Source organism: Leptodactylus fuscus, chromosome 4, assembly GCF_031893055.1.
Source record: "Leptodactylus fuscus isolate aLepFus1 chromosome 4, aLepFus1.hap2, whole genome shotgun sequence".
Classification (NCBI taxonomy): Eukaryota; Metazoa; Chordata; class Amphibia; order Anura; family Leptodactylidae; genus Leptodactylus; species Leptodactylus fuscus.
Genome location: NC_134268.1, coordinates 184,461,909 through 184,476,683, shown reverse-complemented (window position 1 = coordinate 184,476,683; position 14,775 = coordinate 184,461,909). Strand labels below are relative to the sequence as shown.

Below are 14,775 nucleotides of genomic sequence, written 5' to 3'. Positions count from 1 at the left end.
AGAAGCTGAGCTCTGTGATATATAAGGTTATATAATAGAGGGAGAGAAGCTGAGCTCTGTGATATATAGGGTTATGTGATAGAGGAGAGAAGCTGAGCTCTGTGATATATAGGGTTATATGATAGAGAAGAGAAGCTGAGCTCTGTGATATATAGGGTTATAGGATAGAGGAGAGAAGCTGAGCTCTGTGATATATAGGTTATATGATAGAGGAAGAGAAGCTGAGCTCTGTGACATATAGGGTTATATGATAGAGGAGAGAAGCTGTGCTCTGTGATATATAGGGTTATATGATAGAGGAGAGAAGCTGAGCTCTGTGATATATATACACTCACCGGCCACTTTATTAGGTACACCATGCTAGTAACGGGTTGGACCCCCTTTTGCCTTCAGAACTGCCTCAATTCTTCGTGGCATAGATTCAACAAGGTGCTGGAAGCATTCCTCAGAGATTTTGGTCCATATTGACATGATGGCATCACACAGTTGCCGCAGATTTGTCGGCTGCACATCCATGATGTGAATCTCCTGTTCCACCACATCCCAAAGATGCTCTATTGGATTGAGATCTGGTGACTGTGGAGGCCATTGGAGTACAGTGAACTCATTGTCATGTTCAAGAAACCAGTCTGAGATGATTCCAGCTTTATGACATGGCATTGCATTATCCTGCTGAAAGTAGCCATCAGATGTTGGGTACATTGTGGTCATAAAGGGATGGACATGGTCAGCAACAATACTCAGGTAGGCTTTGGCGTTGCAACGATGCTCAATTGGTACCAAGGGGCCCAAAGAGTGCCAAGAAAATATTCCCCACACCATGAAACCACCACCACCAGCCTGAACCGTTGATACAAGGCAGGATGGATCCATGCTTTCATGTTGTTGACGCCAAATTCTGACCCTACCATCCGAATGTCGCAGCAGAAATCGAGACTCATCAGACCAGGCAACGTTTTTCCAATCTTCAATTGTCCAATTTCGATGAGCTTGTGCAAATTGTAGCCTCAGTTTCCTGTTCTTAGCTGAAAGGAGTGGCACCCGGTGTGGTCTTCTGCTGCTGTAGCCCATCTGCCTCAAAGTTCGATGTACTGTGCGTTCAGAGATGCTCTTCTGGCTACCTTGGTTGTAACGGGTGGCTATTTGAGTCACTGTTGCCTTTCTATCAGCTCGAACCAGTCTGGCCATTCTCCTCTGACCTCTGGCATCAACAACGCATTTCCGCCCACAGAACTGCCGCTCACTGGATGTTTTTTCTTTTTCGGACCATTCTCTGTAAACCCTAGAGATGGTTGTGCGTGAAAATCCCAGTAGATCAGCAGTTTCTGAAATACTCAGACCAGCCCTTCTGGCACCAACAACCATGCCACGTTCAAAGGCACTCAGATCACCTTTCTTCCCCATACTGATGCTCGGTTTGAACTGCAGGAGATTGTCTTGACCATGTCTACATGCCTAAATGCACTGAGTTGCCGCCATGTGATTGGCTGATTAGAAATTAAGTGTTAACGAGCAGTTGGACAGGTGTACCTAATAAAGTGGCCGGTGAGTGTAGGTTTATATGATAGAGGAGAGAAGCTGAGCTCTGTGATATATAGGGTTATATGATAGAGAAGAGAAGCTGAGCTCTGTGATATATAGGGTTATAGGATAGAGGAGAGAAGCTGAGCTCTGTGATATATAGGGTTATATGATAGAAGAGAGAAGCTGAACTCTGTGATATATAGGTTATATGATAGAGGAGAGAAGCTGAGCTCTGTGATATATAGGGTTATATGATAGAGAAGAGAAGCTGAGCTCTGTGATATATAGGGTTATAGGATAGAGGAGAGAAGCTGAGCTCTGTGATATATAAGGTTATATAATAGAGGGAGAGAAGCTGAGCTCTGTGATATATAGGGTTATGTGATAGAGGAGAGAAGCTGAGCTCTGTGATATATAGAGTTATAGGATAGAGGAGAGAAGCTGAGCTCTGTGATATATAGGTTATATGATAGAGGAAGAGAAGCTGAGCTCTGTGACATATAGGGTTATATAATAGAGGAGAGAAGCTGAGCTCTGTGACATATAGGGTTATATAATAGAGGAGAGAAGCTGAGCTCTGTGATATATAGGGTTATATGATAGAGGAGAGAAGCTGAGCTCTGTGATATATATAGGTTTATATGATAGAGAAGAGAAGCTGAGCTCTGTGATATATAGGGTTATAGGATAGAGGAGAGAAGCTGAGCTCTGTGATATATAGGGTTATGTGATAGAGGAGAGAAACTGAGCTCTGTGATATATAGGGTTATATGATAGAGGAGAGAAGCTGAGCTCTGTGATATATAGGGTTATATGATAGAGGGAGAGAAGCTGAGCTCTGTGATATATAGGATTATATGATAGAAGGAGAGAAGCTGAGCTCTGTGATATATAGGATTATATGATAGAGGGAGAGAAGCTGAGCTCTGTGATATATAGGGTTATCTGATAGAGGAGAGAAGCTGAGCTCTGTGATATATAGGGTTATATGATAATGGGAGAGAAGCTGAGCTCTGTGATATATAGGGTTATATGATAATGGGAGAGAAGCTGAGCTCTGTGATATATAGGGTTATATGATAGATGGAGAGAAGTCTATTAGCCAAGGTGACTTTAGGCCAATGTCTACAATAAAGTAACATCCCAGACATGAATGGAGAGGATGTGAGCGCTGCTTCTTTGTATCTTTCCATTCTACTCCAGTCTGTGCACAGTGCGTCATACTATAATTACTAGTGTGTAAAAATTGTGCGGTGTTGTGTAACAGCCGGCTACAGTCTAGGATCTTCATGTATAGGATTCTGTACTGTTACATAATAGAACATAAGTAGACGTTTCTCTGAAATGCTTTTTTAGCATGTATTTGTCCTGGGCTGAATCATGTACTGACAGCTTATGGGTTATCCTCCTTGTCTCCCAAATGACTTGAGCAAGAGCACGCTCAGTCCTCACATTCTCACATGTATGCATTTTTTAAAGGGTTTGTCTATTTTTGTATGCACAGGCTTCTTACAGCATCATAGGCATAGTATTTCCCATACTTGGTTGTCCAGTACTTATTAAAGTAGTAGCATTAATTTAGCACGGCATCCTGTTCTTTTGCCTGCTCAGTGCTGCTCCTGACTATCAGGCTGTACAGGGAACTGCAGCCAACCTCATACACCTCCACCAGTTATCAAGTGATGACCTATCCTAACAATATGGCATCACTGTATATGATGACATTAACCCTTTAACTGTAGAGATTCTGGATAAATCTAAAAAACAGGGTGTTTTATCGCTTTATAGAGGTGCCTTACAAGTAGCTACCATCTAAAGTTTATCTACTGATGTAACACGTTTTGCATGGACCCCTCTATTTTGTACATACCGATTTGGAATAGAAAGGACCAAGTTAATGAAAATTCCTCCCTTGACATTTTATAGATATAAAGTAAATTTTATTGGTTTGGGAGAGACAACTCCGACAGATGTAGAAAGAATAAGAGCGAGGCTACTGCCTAGGCAGCGCCATTTCCTCTAACGTGATATAAATCATTGGCAGCTCGGTATAACCACTGCATAGAGAATGAGGCTTAGAAGGAGCTGATATTGTATTCTCCAGGGGCATTGATTTCTTTTTCTCTTTATTAATATTGCTCCTATTCTTGCATCGAACCAGGAGGAAGAAACAACTACTGTTCAAGTGAGAGAACAAGACCAAGATGTTCTGGTGCTTAAGAAAGTGTCGTCAGAAAGGCCGTCCTCCACAGCAGGGAGTGGCGAGAGCGATTGGAGGTAAGAGTTTTTCCTCTAGGCATACAGATACACACATCCAGACAAGCACAAGCTGACTGCAGCGCTCAGCTGCCAGATGGATTTAGCTAGCAAAGACAGAGCTGGTTTGGGAATACACCGCACGTTGTAGGGGATGCCCTTTGTCAGTCACACACCACAATGGGAAGTTCCAAGCTGAGGGTGTTTGATGGCCATATGGACGTGAAGCCATCTGCAGCTTTTCCAGTGCGGGAGCTTCCTTTACCCACATTTGATGTGCCTTATTTTAAATACATTGATGAGGAAGATGATGAGGATGAATGGAGCAGCCGCTCTCAGTCCTCTACCGAGGATGACTCTGTGGACTCTCTGCTTTCTGATAGGTACATGGTGGTATCTGGGACGCCGGAGAAGATTTTGGAGCACCTACTGAACGACTTGCACCTGGACGACGTACAAGACAAAGAGACAGGTATGATAAAGAAAACAGATGTGGGCGCCTTGCTTGTGTACAGATGCCAAACGCCAAAAAGCATTGCATGCCATGTTGTGGTTGTATAGAATAAAATGTTTCCTTATTATTCCTGACAATGGGCTGTGCAGTGTTTGTCCCAAACCACAATGTATAAAGAATAACTTTAGATGTCAACATAACCTCATATTACTCCGTAATGAATGGACAGACCATAAGAGTGGGTGGTACAGTCGTGATGCAATTGCTACTTAAGTTGGTATTTTCTTTGGAGGTGAACAACCACAGAAGATGATCTCCTAAGACTGTAATAGAAGTGCAGTCAGCTGCTGCAGAACATCTGGAGCCGTCATGCTGGCAGTTGTGGTGTCTCTATTGAGATGTGCAGCCTTTTTTTTTTTTTGTCTTGTATTCTGGCACATCGGTCCAGATTTACTAATAGTTAGGCTACATGCATACGACCATGTGGAGTCTGCAGGTCAGTGACAGGGGCATGGATGGCACACGGATTGGTATCCAGGTGTCTCCGGGGTTTTGACTGACCCAAACATTGAAAAAGAACTGAAAGAGCCGCAAGTAAGGACAGGTATAGGACCTGATCCATATTTTGCAGCTCTTCATTTTCATTTCATTTTCACACACCAATAAAAACTACCGCTCTTTATATGGGACCATTGAAATGAAACGGTTGTGTGTATGAAGCCCAAGTTAGTGCAAACTTAGATAGGCAGTCTGAAAATATTCCAGATTTTTGATGCTGGATGATAAATATGGCATATCTTTAGACTGTCTAGTCTATATTTATACCACCTTTTATTTGACTCACTTTGCGCCAAAATTTTACAACCGTTTTTTTGGCAGATTTAAGCCATGCCCTGTTTTTCTATGAATACGCCCACATGTCTAGCAAGTCAAAGAATTTTGGCTAAACTAGATGTGCCACTTTACACCAAAGACGCGCCACAATTACGCTAAATTCTAGTGGTATCCCGAATAGTTAATCTGGGCCATTGTCTAGAATTTTGCAGTTAACCCTTACCTTCCCAGACGTGCACGTTCTACACTGCTGTCACATATGGTGCACTTCATGCTGGTGTCTCTCACTTGCTCATGTTTTACAGTTCATTAACGCTATCAGTAATTCTCAGTGATTGAATTTCGCCCACGGCAATTGAGCAAGTGAGGAGTCACATACCGTATTTTGCATTATCGGGTGCAGAACATCTGGATTGGTATCAGCAATGCTTTGAAAATCGAGTTGTGAAGGCTGAAACGCTTGATGTTGCTTCACGAGACCTATAAAGTTATATGATCACTCCCGGAGCATTTTACGTCTAGTAGAAAGCTCATTAGAAACCGAGCCGTGCGTCTACGAAGTTTAACTAAGTGGCAGAACTTTCCTAAGTTCATTAAAAGGAATCTTTCCCGCGGCCAAGTTTCTCAGAGAATATATTTTTCAGCACCTTCGTGACTCTCGAAACCATGACAGTCAAAACAATGCTAAACAGAATTAATAATTCAGTGGCATCTATTGTGGCGTAAGCCCTGTATGTCACAGACCCATCCTGTACATGTGTCAGTAATTGCTTCTATGCATAGTCATGTCATATAATGAAGGTTGCTATGGGTGGCCATGTGATGCCCGTACATCATTTTAGCACGCAGGTATGAGGACACCTTGCGTAATAATGAATAGGGTTTATTTTGGGATGAAAGGCGAGCAGGAAACCCTTACACCTTCATTATCTGCACAACCCTTTATGGTCTATTGTGTGGCTAGAGAAGGCGCCCTGAAAGCTGCAGCATCTTACTTCTGTGTTGCATCAAGAACCTGGTATTTATTTCATTATCTTCAGTCTACTTAACAGGAAAGTGAATAAACATCCTCGCTGCCCCCGCCAGTGCACAGAGAAGCTAATGTTCCAGGCCTCATTTCTTATAACTGCAGACAGGCATAATAATGTAGTTTAATAATGACTATAAATCTCATTTAGCCCCTTTTTGGTATCCAAGAAAACAGCGATCAAGTGGCAGCTATTAAGTTTCATTTTAATTTTGACTGTTTCTCATTTAGGACGTTAATGACTTCCACGTCTAGTACTGTTAGGACGCCTTCAGCACTGTGACTATGGAAGAAATGCTCCTTCTTTGGGTCCAGGATCCTGTAAAGGATTTTCTGGTGGGGGCTGAGACTGGAATTGACCATCTGATGCCATGCAGATGAGATGCACGGCCGGCCTGCCCTGCCTCCCTGTGGGGAATAACAGGTCACTGGTGAGAGGCTTCAGCCATCCATCTACATTGCTGATTGAGATTGAGCGGCTGCGAATATTCAAATTGAATTACTCTACTAAATTACCAGCCCAGGCCTTGCTGCAGAGCCCCGGTATTATGGTGATCAGTCATCACTCATCTGTTACACCGCTATCCAGAGAATTACATCTCTGGGTATGTAAGAATATACAAAGAATGCCCACTCAGCAACAATACAACCATATGAAAGAGCCACATAGGAATAGGGGGCAGTATTATTTATGTGGACCAGTGGGCAGTGCTATTTATGGGGACTAGTAGTAAGTGTTATTTACAGTATGTGGACTATTAGAGAGTACTATATATGTGGACTACTATGAAATGTTATTTATGTGGACTAGTAGTACGTGTTACTTACAGTATGTGGACTATTAGAGAGTGCTATTTATGTGGACTACTAGAAAGTGTTCCTTACAGTATATGGACTATTGAAGAGTGCCATTTATGTGGACTAGTGGGAAGTGTTACTTACAGTATGTGGACTATTAGAGAGTGCTATTTATGTGGACTACTAGAAAGTGTTCCTTACAGTATATGGACTGTTGAAGAGTGCCATTTATGTGGACTAGTGGGAAGTGTTGCTTATAGGTTGTGCACTACTGGAGAGTGCTATTTGTGAGGGCTAAATGTGAGTAGTATATACAGTATGTGAACTAGTCAGTAGTATCATTTATGTTTACTAGTGGGCAGTGTTATTTATGTTGAACAGTGGGAAGTATATATGTGGAATAGTGGGATGTAATATGTAAGTGGACTAATGAGAAATGTAATTTATGTGGACTAGTCCAAAGTATTCATATGGACTAATGGTGAGTGATTATTGTATATGTGGACTAATGGTGAGTGCTATTGATATGGACCGGTGAAGAGTTATTTACGTGGATTAGTGTAAGGTATTATTCATGTGAACTAGTGGAGAGTTATTGTTGTTTATATGGACTAGTTAAAGGTGTCATGTATGTCTACTATTGGGTAGCATTATTTATGTGGATTAGTGGAGAATGATTTATGTATATGTGGACTTGTTAAGAGTGTTATGTATATGGACTAGAGCAAAGTATTGTTTATGTGGACAAATGGGTATGTGAATAAACCTATATGTCATTATTGGCCTTAACCACTTCACTGTTCAGACATTTTTTTGCGTGGATTGGTTATTTTCTTGAGTCCATCTAGACATTGCTGTAAAGAATTAAGTAGAAGAACCATCCATATAAAGTTCTGTTTCCAGAGGTCCTGCAGACAACATATTTTATTTGAAAGCTGGATGGGCAAAAAGGTGCCATTTCATGATGCAATGGAGTGAGATATACACCGACTAAAAGCAGCTACTCTATCTGATAAAAAGTTGATCTGCCATGTTGGATATTTGCAGTTGTTGTTAGGGGCTGCGTTGTGTAAACTGATCATGACCGATCCAGATCAATAAAAGTTCAGAGCAGGTCACTTATCTTGACCTAGATTGATCAGTGATTTGTTTGTTTAACTTACTGTATGGCAAAGTTTTCCACAATGAAGATCATGACAGACCAACCACAAACAAGTTCAGAATATTGTTGTCTAAATTCACTAATGTAAATTGGCCGGCTTAATGGAAACCTGTCACATGGCAAATGCTGTTTAGGCAGCATGTTATAGAGCAGGAGAAGCTGAGCAGATGGATATATAATAATAATAATAATTATGATATAAAAATAAAACCCTTTAATGGACTGGACAGCACTAGGCCTGGGTGATATGACCTTACTCAAAATCGTGTTTACCTTAATTACGGTAATGACACTTATTTAAGCCACGCCCCTTTTAAACTACAACCCTTTTACCGTATGAGTAAGTGCTGGACAAACCTCAGCGCTTCTGTTCAGACCAAACACGGCCGATTTGGAACTTCTAATATACTTTGGGGTCTCTTCAGACCCGAGTGTATAATGAGCGAGGCCCAGAGAAGGTGATCAAACATAAAAAACAGTGTTCCTCACCTCTCCTGGTCTCCGGCATGACTCTGTTATCTTCGGACCACCGAGGTCTGTGTGGAACCTCGTAAATATTGTAATCACCAAACCGAAATAACTGACGTGAACTAAATCACCTTGGTTATCCTGGTTGATGATTGGTTATTTTTAGGCGCCCAGCCCTAACAGCACCTTTACATCAGCTTTGCTACTTCTTCTCTGGACTAGAAAGCATTTGGAAATAGAATGGATAGGGAGATGAAAATATATTTGACATTCATGGTACAGTGCGTCAAGGCAACCAGTCGTTTCACATTAACCTTAAGTTCCCTGTATGTTCTATCTTGCCTAGCAGAAGACTTTTTTTCTGCTAAAAAATGTAACCGTATAATCTCACATTTCCAGTGATTTGTCAGAAGCATTCGCTCAGCCGATAGCGTACAACTCACTGATAATAGTCAGCTTCCATTGCCAAGGTCATCCTGTATTTGGTTTCTATTTATTCATAATTCTTCATTGCTAAACACTCTCTAAGTTAAAGGGGTTTCCCAAGCTAAAAATATTGATGACCTATCTTAAGGATAAGCCATCAATGTCAGATTGATGTGGATCCAACAATCGGCACCCCATGACTCCGCTGTTCTCAGCAGCTGATGCACAAAGAGTGGAGCAGGAAGCAGACAGCGCTGTTCTCTTTGTAGTGGTCAGATCAGGTACTGCAGATCATCTCCCATTTATTTGAATAGAAGCTAAGCTGCAGTGCCTCAATTCAGCCAGTACATAGAGAACAGAGCTGTTCCATCGTATATCTGCGTTCTGGGTGTCTGACCTCTAAGAGCCTCTGGAAAACCCCCAACCCTATTGCACTTGGTGCATCTACTGGACTATAGAAAGCTATGGTGGTGCTCAGCATAATGTCCCCTACAATGCACTATAGCTGGTTTGATAGACAGACTCCCTTTAAATATAATTCCGTTTTCTGATAGATTCTCGTTGATGTTAAAGGCAATATAATGCAGTACAGATGGGTTTTACTTCCGCACAGTGCAAATTTGCTGAACACGCCATTACCTTGAGGCAAACCTTCCTGCATAAAAATGTATAATTCATCCTCTTGAGCTTGTCCCTGTCTAACACCACAAACACCGAACAATCCAAATCTTCACATTTCTACACATACAGTTCAACTGCTCGGCACACCAGGGAGAAGAAACACGTAAAGTCATTTCATATTGTAACACTTCTTATTCCCTTGTACAAACTTCATCCGATCTCTCTTTACTTTGTGCCTGCTATTAGCCTGTAGCTAAAGTAAAGTAAGAAGTTGGCACATAAAAGTCGATGACAGATGGCCAATCCCCACTTTTGTAATGGCTTCAGCTGTATAATATTACCTCCTTGGGCTTAATGCGTTTTCACAAATGTTTGTTGACTCTTGAATTCAGTTTTCATTCAGGTTTTTATTCCAGCATTTGGTACTTTGTTACGACAGGAATGATTTTATTAGGCTAATTTAAAGAGGACTTGTCATCTCCACATACACCTTATTCGGGTGACCGAGTTCATTGGTTGCATGGTGCCAATGATCCACCAAAAAACGTAGAACATGTATTATTTTTTCACTGTTCAGACTATCAGGACCATTTTTGCAGACCCAATTCTCCCATTAAGGTGAATGGGCCCTTTGACATGGGTCTTTCACTTTCACAGGCGAGTCTAAGCTCGGTCGTGTGAATATAATCTTAGCCGTATTGTAATATTAGAGCATTTTTTTTGTGCCATTCCGTTATTCCACCTTGTATATATATTTAACATTCGTGGTACGGTGTATCAACTGGTTGTCCCCATTGCCATTGCCAGTGCGGCAAACCCTTACACACTCTGACTCTGTAGAAAGCATTGGCATGACTATAGGGATTGCAGATGTGACTGGACCCACAAGCTAGAGGGGCCCATGGGTCACTCTCAAACACTAGGACTTGGAAAACTTTGATCTCCTTTCTATTTTTCTTTCTTGGCTGACAGTGTGTGCATTGTAAATGTATGTCCCCTGCCCTCTGGTGAACTGTGTGAGAAGATTCATGATCCACTGTCAAAAAGGGAGGAAATTGGGAGCAGTTGGTCAGCAGCATATAGTCAAGGAGAGATTCTATGGTGGAGGCTGCGGTACAAAAGGGGGCGTGACTACTATATGGGGGCACTAACATGATGGGAATGATATGAAGCTTTTGTGCCCAGACATGTTGTAAGCAAGCCTTCATGTTGGTCTAGGCCCAGATAGAGAAGCAAAGTCACCTTCCAACTGCATGGCCCAGTACACTTAATGCACTACATACAGGCAACAAAGAGCATGTCAGCCAGCCTATATGCCCATATAATAAAGTGAATATTTAACAAACTACCCAGTTTATTATATATAGATGCACTGGGCCCTCCTGGGCCCTGTCTCGTTATTCACTTTGAGACCACTGTTGCCAGTCCTCTTGCTCTCAGAGCTAAGGGGGGTCTATTCTAAGTTAAGGGCTTGGTAGCAGGCTAATATTGAAAAAAAATTGTAGGCAGCTAATATTTGCATTTATCTGTATAGTGAGCCCCCAGAATAAATTCCACCGGTGGGCCAGGTCAACAGTGCCCTATATACAAGGCTTATGCTAATTTCAATACTCAATTTAATTATATGTTTCCAAGCGGAATAATAGAGGAATAGTATAACATAGAGTTCTACAAAAATATACTCCAGCAGTGTCAATTCATGGGGAATCCAGAAATTCACAGGTATGTCAGAAGAGGTGCTGTAACATGTGCCATTGCTCTGAAACCAGAAGTTATGTGTATAAAGGGTTAAATGTACAGGTATACTGTATGCATGGACTAAATCTATGAGCCTAGCTTCTGTATACTCAGTACCGGATGGTGTGGCCTGTATCAGACATATAAGCCTAATTTCTATTGCCTGGTGACTTCTGTCTTTTCTGAATCATTTGTTCTTGGTTTTATGTTCCGGCCGCCCCATCTTGGATTAGCTCTATTTGCCCGACATTACTCCCAGGCCACTAATTGTCTTTCCCTATTGCTACCTCCAGAATAATAGACTCGGCTCTTCCCGACAAGACTAGTACAGTGAGCCTGCACATAAGCGGGTAATGATAGGGAATATAGTAAATCACCACTTGTAGCAAATTGATAATGTTGTTATTTAGTATTCATTTACAGTCACTTGTCACTGACTACAGTATAATAAAGTAGTCTGTATAGTGAAATGACACAAAAGGGAACTCCGCTGTCTGTATATGGCTCTAAAGAACATGACTGTATCCGGACTGCTTTTATTTTCTGCCTTGGGGTCTAGTTACTAATAATTCATAAGCATTTTATCCTTGTGGTAAGACAGAGCTGCAGTGTAAAGTATTAGGGAGGGTTAAAGCGACCCGAGTCTTTTTTGAGACTGGCGCTGGCTTCCTTTGCAACTGTTCTTAGGCTGATCATCAATATCAGATTTATTGGGCTCTGACACCTGGCACCCCACCATTGAGCCGCCCAGCAGCTGACAATACTGGAACGAACATAGAGACTATTGCAGCTTAGCTTACATTCAAGTGAATAGGAATATAGCTGCAGTACCTCAGCACAGCCACTACACAGGGAATGGAGCTGTGCATCACCTCTGCTCTTTGTCTTAGTTCTGGTGACTGATCAGAAGAGCTAAACAATAGGGGCACCAGTTGTCAGACCCCCACCAATCTCTTATCGATAACCTATCCGAAAGATGGATCATCAGTATCCATAACCCTGAAAAACCCATCCACATTAGTCATATGTCAGCTAAACCTACCGATTTAAGTACATCTGGCAAATCATCATGTGTCTGGGGCTGTTCCGAGGTCCTACCTGAAGAAGGGGTAAAGAATAATCAGACTTGTTGGGTTTGCTATGCCCAATCCTATTCTTCTTTTCCTATTGAGCATTCATGTGTATTGTAGTGTCAAAAAGGAAGAGGGCCCCATTTGGAGACACATGTTTCATGGTTATTGCCTCTCCTTATTGCAGAGCAGGGTACTGGCTGTGTGAGACACCTACATGTGAGTCAGAAGGGGTACTATGTCTTATTAGGAACAGTCAGGGACTTATAGGACCATGCATGCCCCGCTAAGAATACACAGAATTCCTAGAAGGAAATGCATGGTCTTATAAGTCCCTGTACATTACCTATTCTGTAGGCAGCATCTATATACTCCTCACATGGTCAAGATGCAACTAATAATGCCTTTTCTCCTGCTAAGGTATACAGCCAAGATACCATAGAGAACATTAAACTTTGGCCCGAGTAGATTGTATCTGTAGTTAATCCTATCCCACTTACCCATATGCCAACCCTTCATTCTATTTTTGCTCTTGTACCATAGCAATAGACTCATTTGGCCTTTTTCTCCGCCATTCCCAAGCATTTTGGTTCTATATTGACGCGTTGTCAGATGAGGAAGTAATTGCCCATAGGGGTTCTATAACCTGAATACTAATGTCTCATTGTAGAGCAGCGCGCTTTCATTCAGTGCCAAGAACTTCTTACATAAGACACTGTTGTTTTCACGACACACCTTCAAAACTGAAAAGCGCGGGCAGAGGCCCAGCAAGAACTTGTCACTCATTGCAGCGCTGAAAGCGTTTTCCACTTCGGGACACGTTATTTTTTTATATAAACATATTCTATTCTATATAATTATTAGTAATTGTATTCTTTACACTATAAAGGCACTGGTTGTACACTGGAGCAAGGGAACATGTTTTATCTGGCTCTTGTTAAAAATGTCTCCTCTTTGGCAAACCTTGGGTTTGCAATTCTTTTTTTTTTTTTTAAGAATTGTTTTTAAAGTAGAAAGAAAAATAGCATTGCATTTGGCAACGTAAGCCCAACACTTATATAGAACAATGAACAATATGATGGTAATCGTATCAATGACAAGTAGCACAATAGAGGAAGAAATTATACAATATCAAAGGTGCCATATAGGTTCTAAGTCAACGGCCCGATGTAATAAGGCTTAGACTACAAGAACCTATCAAAAATGGAGGACAAGACAAAGAGAAGGGAGGGTAGTAAAGAAGGAGTTGTGGGGGACAGTAGCAAGTCAAAATAGTTGTTGTATAGAAGGGAAAATCAGAAAATTGGGGACAGGGGAAAGAAACATTGTGGCGTTGAGGGTTTGATGCATGGCTTCATTACCAACATGGCTGCCCTAACAAATAAGTGTTTCTTATTGGAAGCCTACCAAACTTTAAGGTATTAGCCTTAACTTTGAGACAACTCAATAGTACACCTTCGAGACCCACTCCTCCCCCATTGGCGGGACAGTTTGGGTGTGCAGCTTTTCTCATGACCTGTACAACAGACATTGACGGCACCTTGCTGTTTTCCAAAACGTGAGCATGCTGCGGCAGAGCCATTTTTATTAGAAGTTACGCCAGTTTTCTACCATATATGACACCTGAAATGCACGTCACCTATGAGCTGGCTTATAGTGCAATGTAGGTACAAGACCTGCCAAAGGGTAATCCTGATTTATAGGTGAGGGTCATCAGTAAGGTGAATGCAAGGAATATCAAGACTGCTGTACAAAATGCTGGTCTTGATAAGCGTCATGGCATACATCAGGCTGAATAGGCTATGGCTTTATCGGAGGTAAATAATCCACAAACATGCAGAGTAACTACATGTGAATATAACCTTATGTTTGAGGACTGTAGTTTGACAGATAACTACAACATGTTGAGCTAAATTTTCAGTTCTCAACGAGATAATATTAATGTTTACATAATTATTCCAAATGTCAGCCATGTGCACTGTGTCTTATGTGCGGTACTGAGCCTTGTGCGAAGACTGACGGGAAAATAAAGGCAATCATTGGGAGTTCAGACAGTGTTGGAGCAGCAGGGGGTCTCTTGTAGTTCCCATCCTCTTTATTGCTTACACACAGAGATGTGCTTGTGACTGTCGTATGGGAGAGACAGACAGCAGACGTGTCACTTTATATTTCTGTAAGAGTCAAAGCGCTTTGTCCTCCCATAAGGCTCACGTCTACCCCAAGAATTAGGCTGCAGTACCCAGATCCATGTTCGATACATAATCATAGAACGAAACACCTCTGATAGGGAATAGTACATGGACTCACAATATCCCAATGGCAGAAATATATTCTATTCATACACTCATCCGTGACCATTGGTTTGGGCTCCGTTTACATCTACGTTCGGGGTTACCAT

At 41.7% G+C, this 14,775-nt stretch overlaps 1 protein-coding gene across 1 annotated transcript in view; it reads left to right on the top strand.

Moving 5' to 3' along the window:
* RAPGEF5 (Rap guanine nucleotide exchange factor 5) overlaps positions 1 to 14,775 on the top strand; it is a 223,278-nt gene that overhangs the window by 169,642 nt on the left and 38,861 nt on the right. Inside the window, exons 10-11 of the mRNA XM_075271487.1 lie at positions 3,686 to 3,801; positions 4,164 to 4,252. Coding sequence (XP_075127588.1) covers positions 3,686 to 3,801; positions 4,164 to 4,252 — 205 coding nt within the window. The remainder of the gene's footprint in view (positions 1 to 3,685; positions 3,802 to 4,163; positions 4,253 to 14,775) is intronic.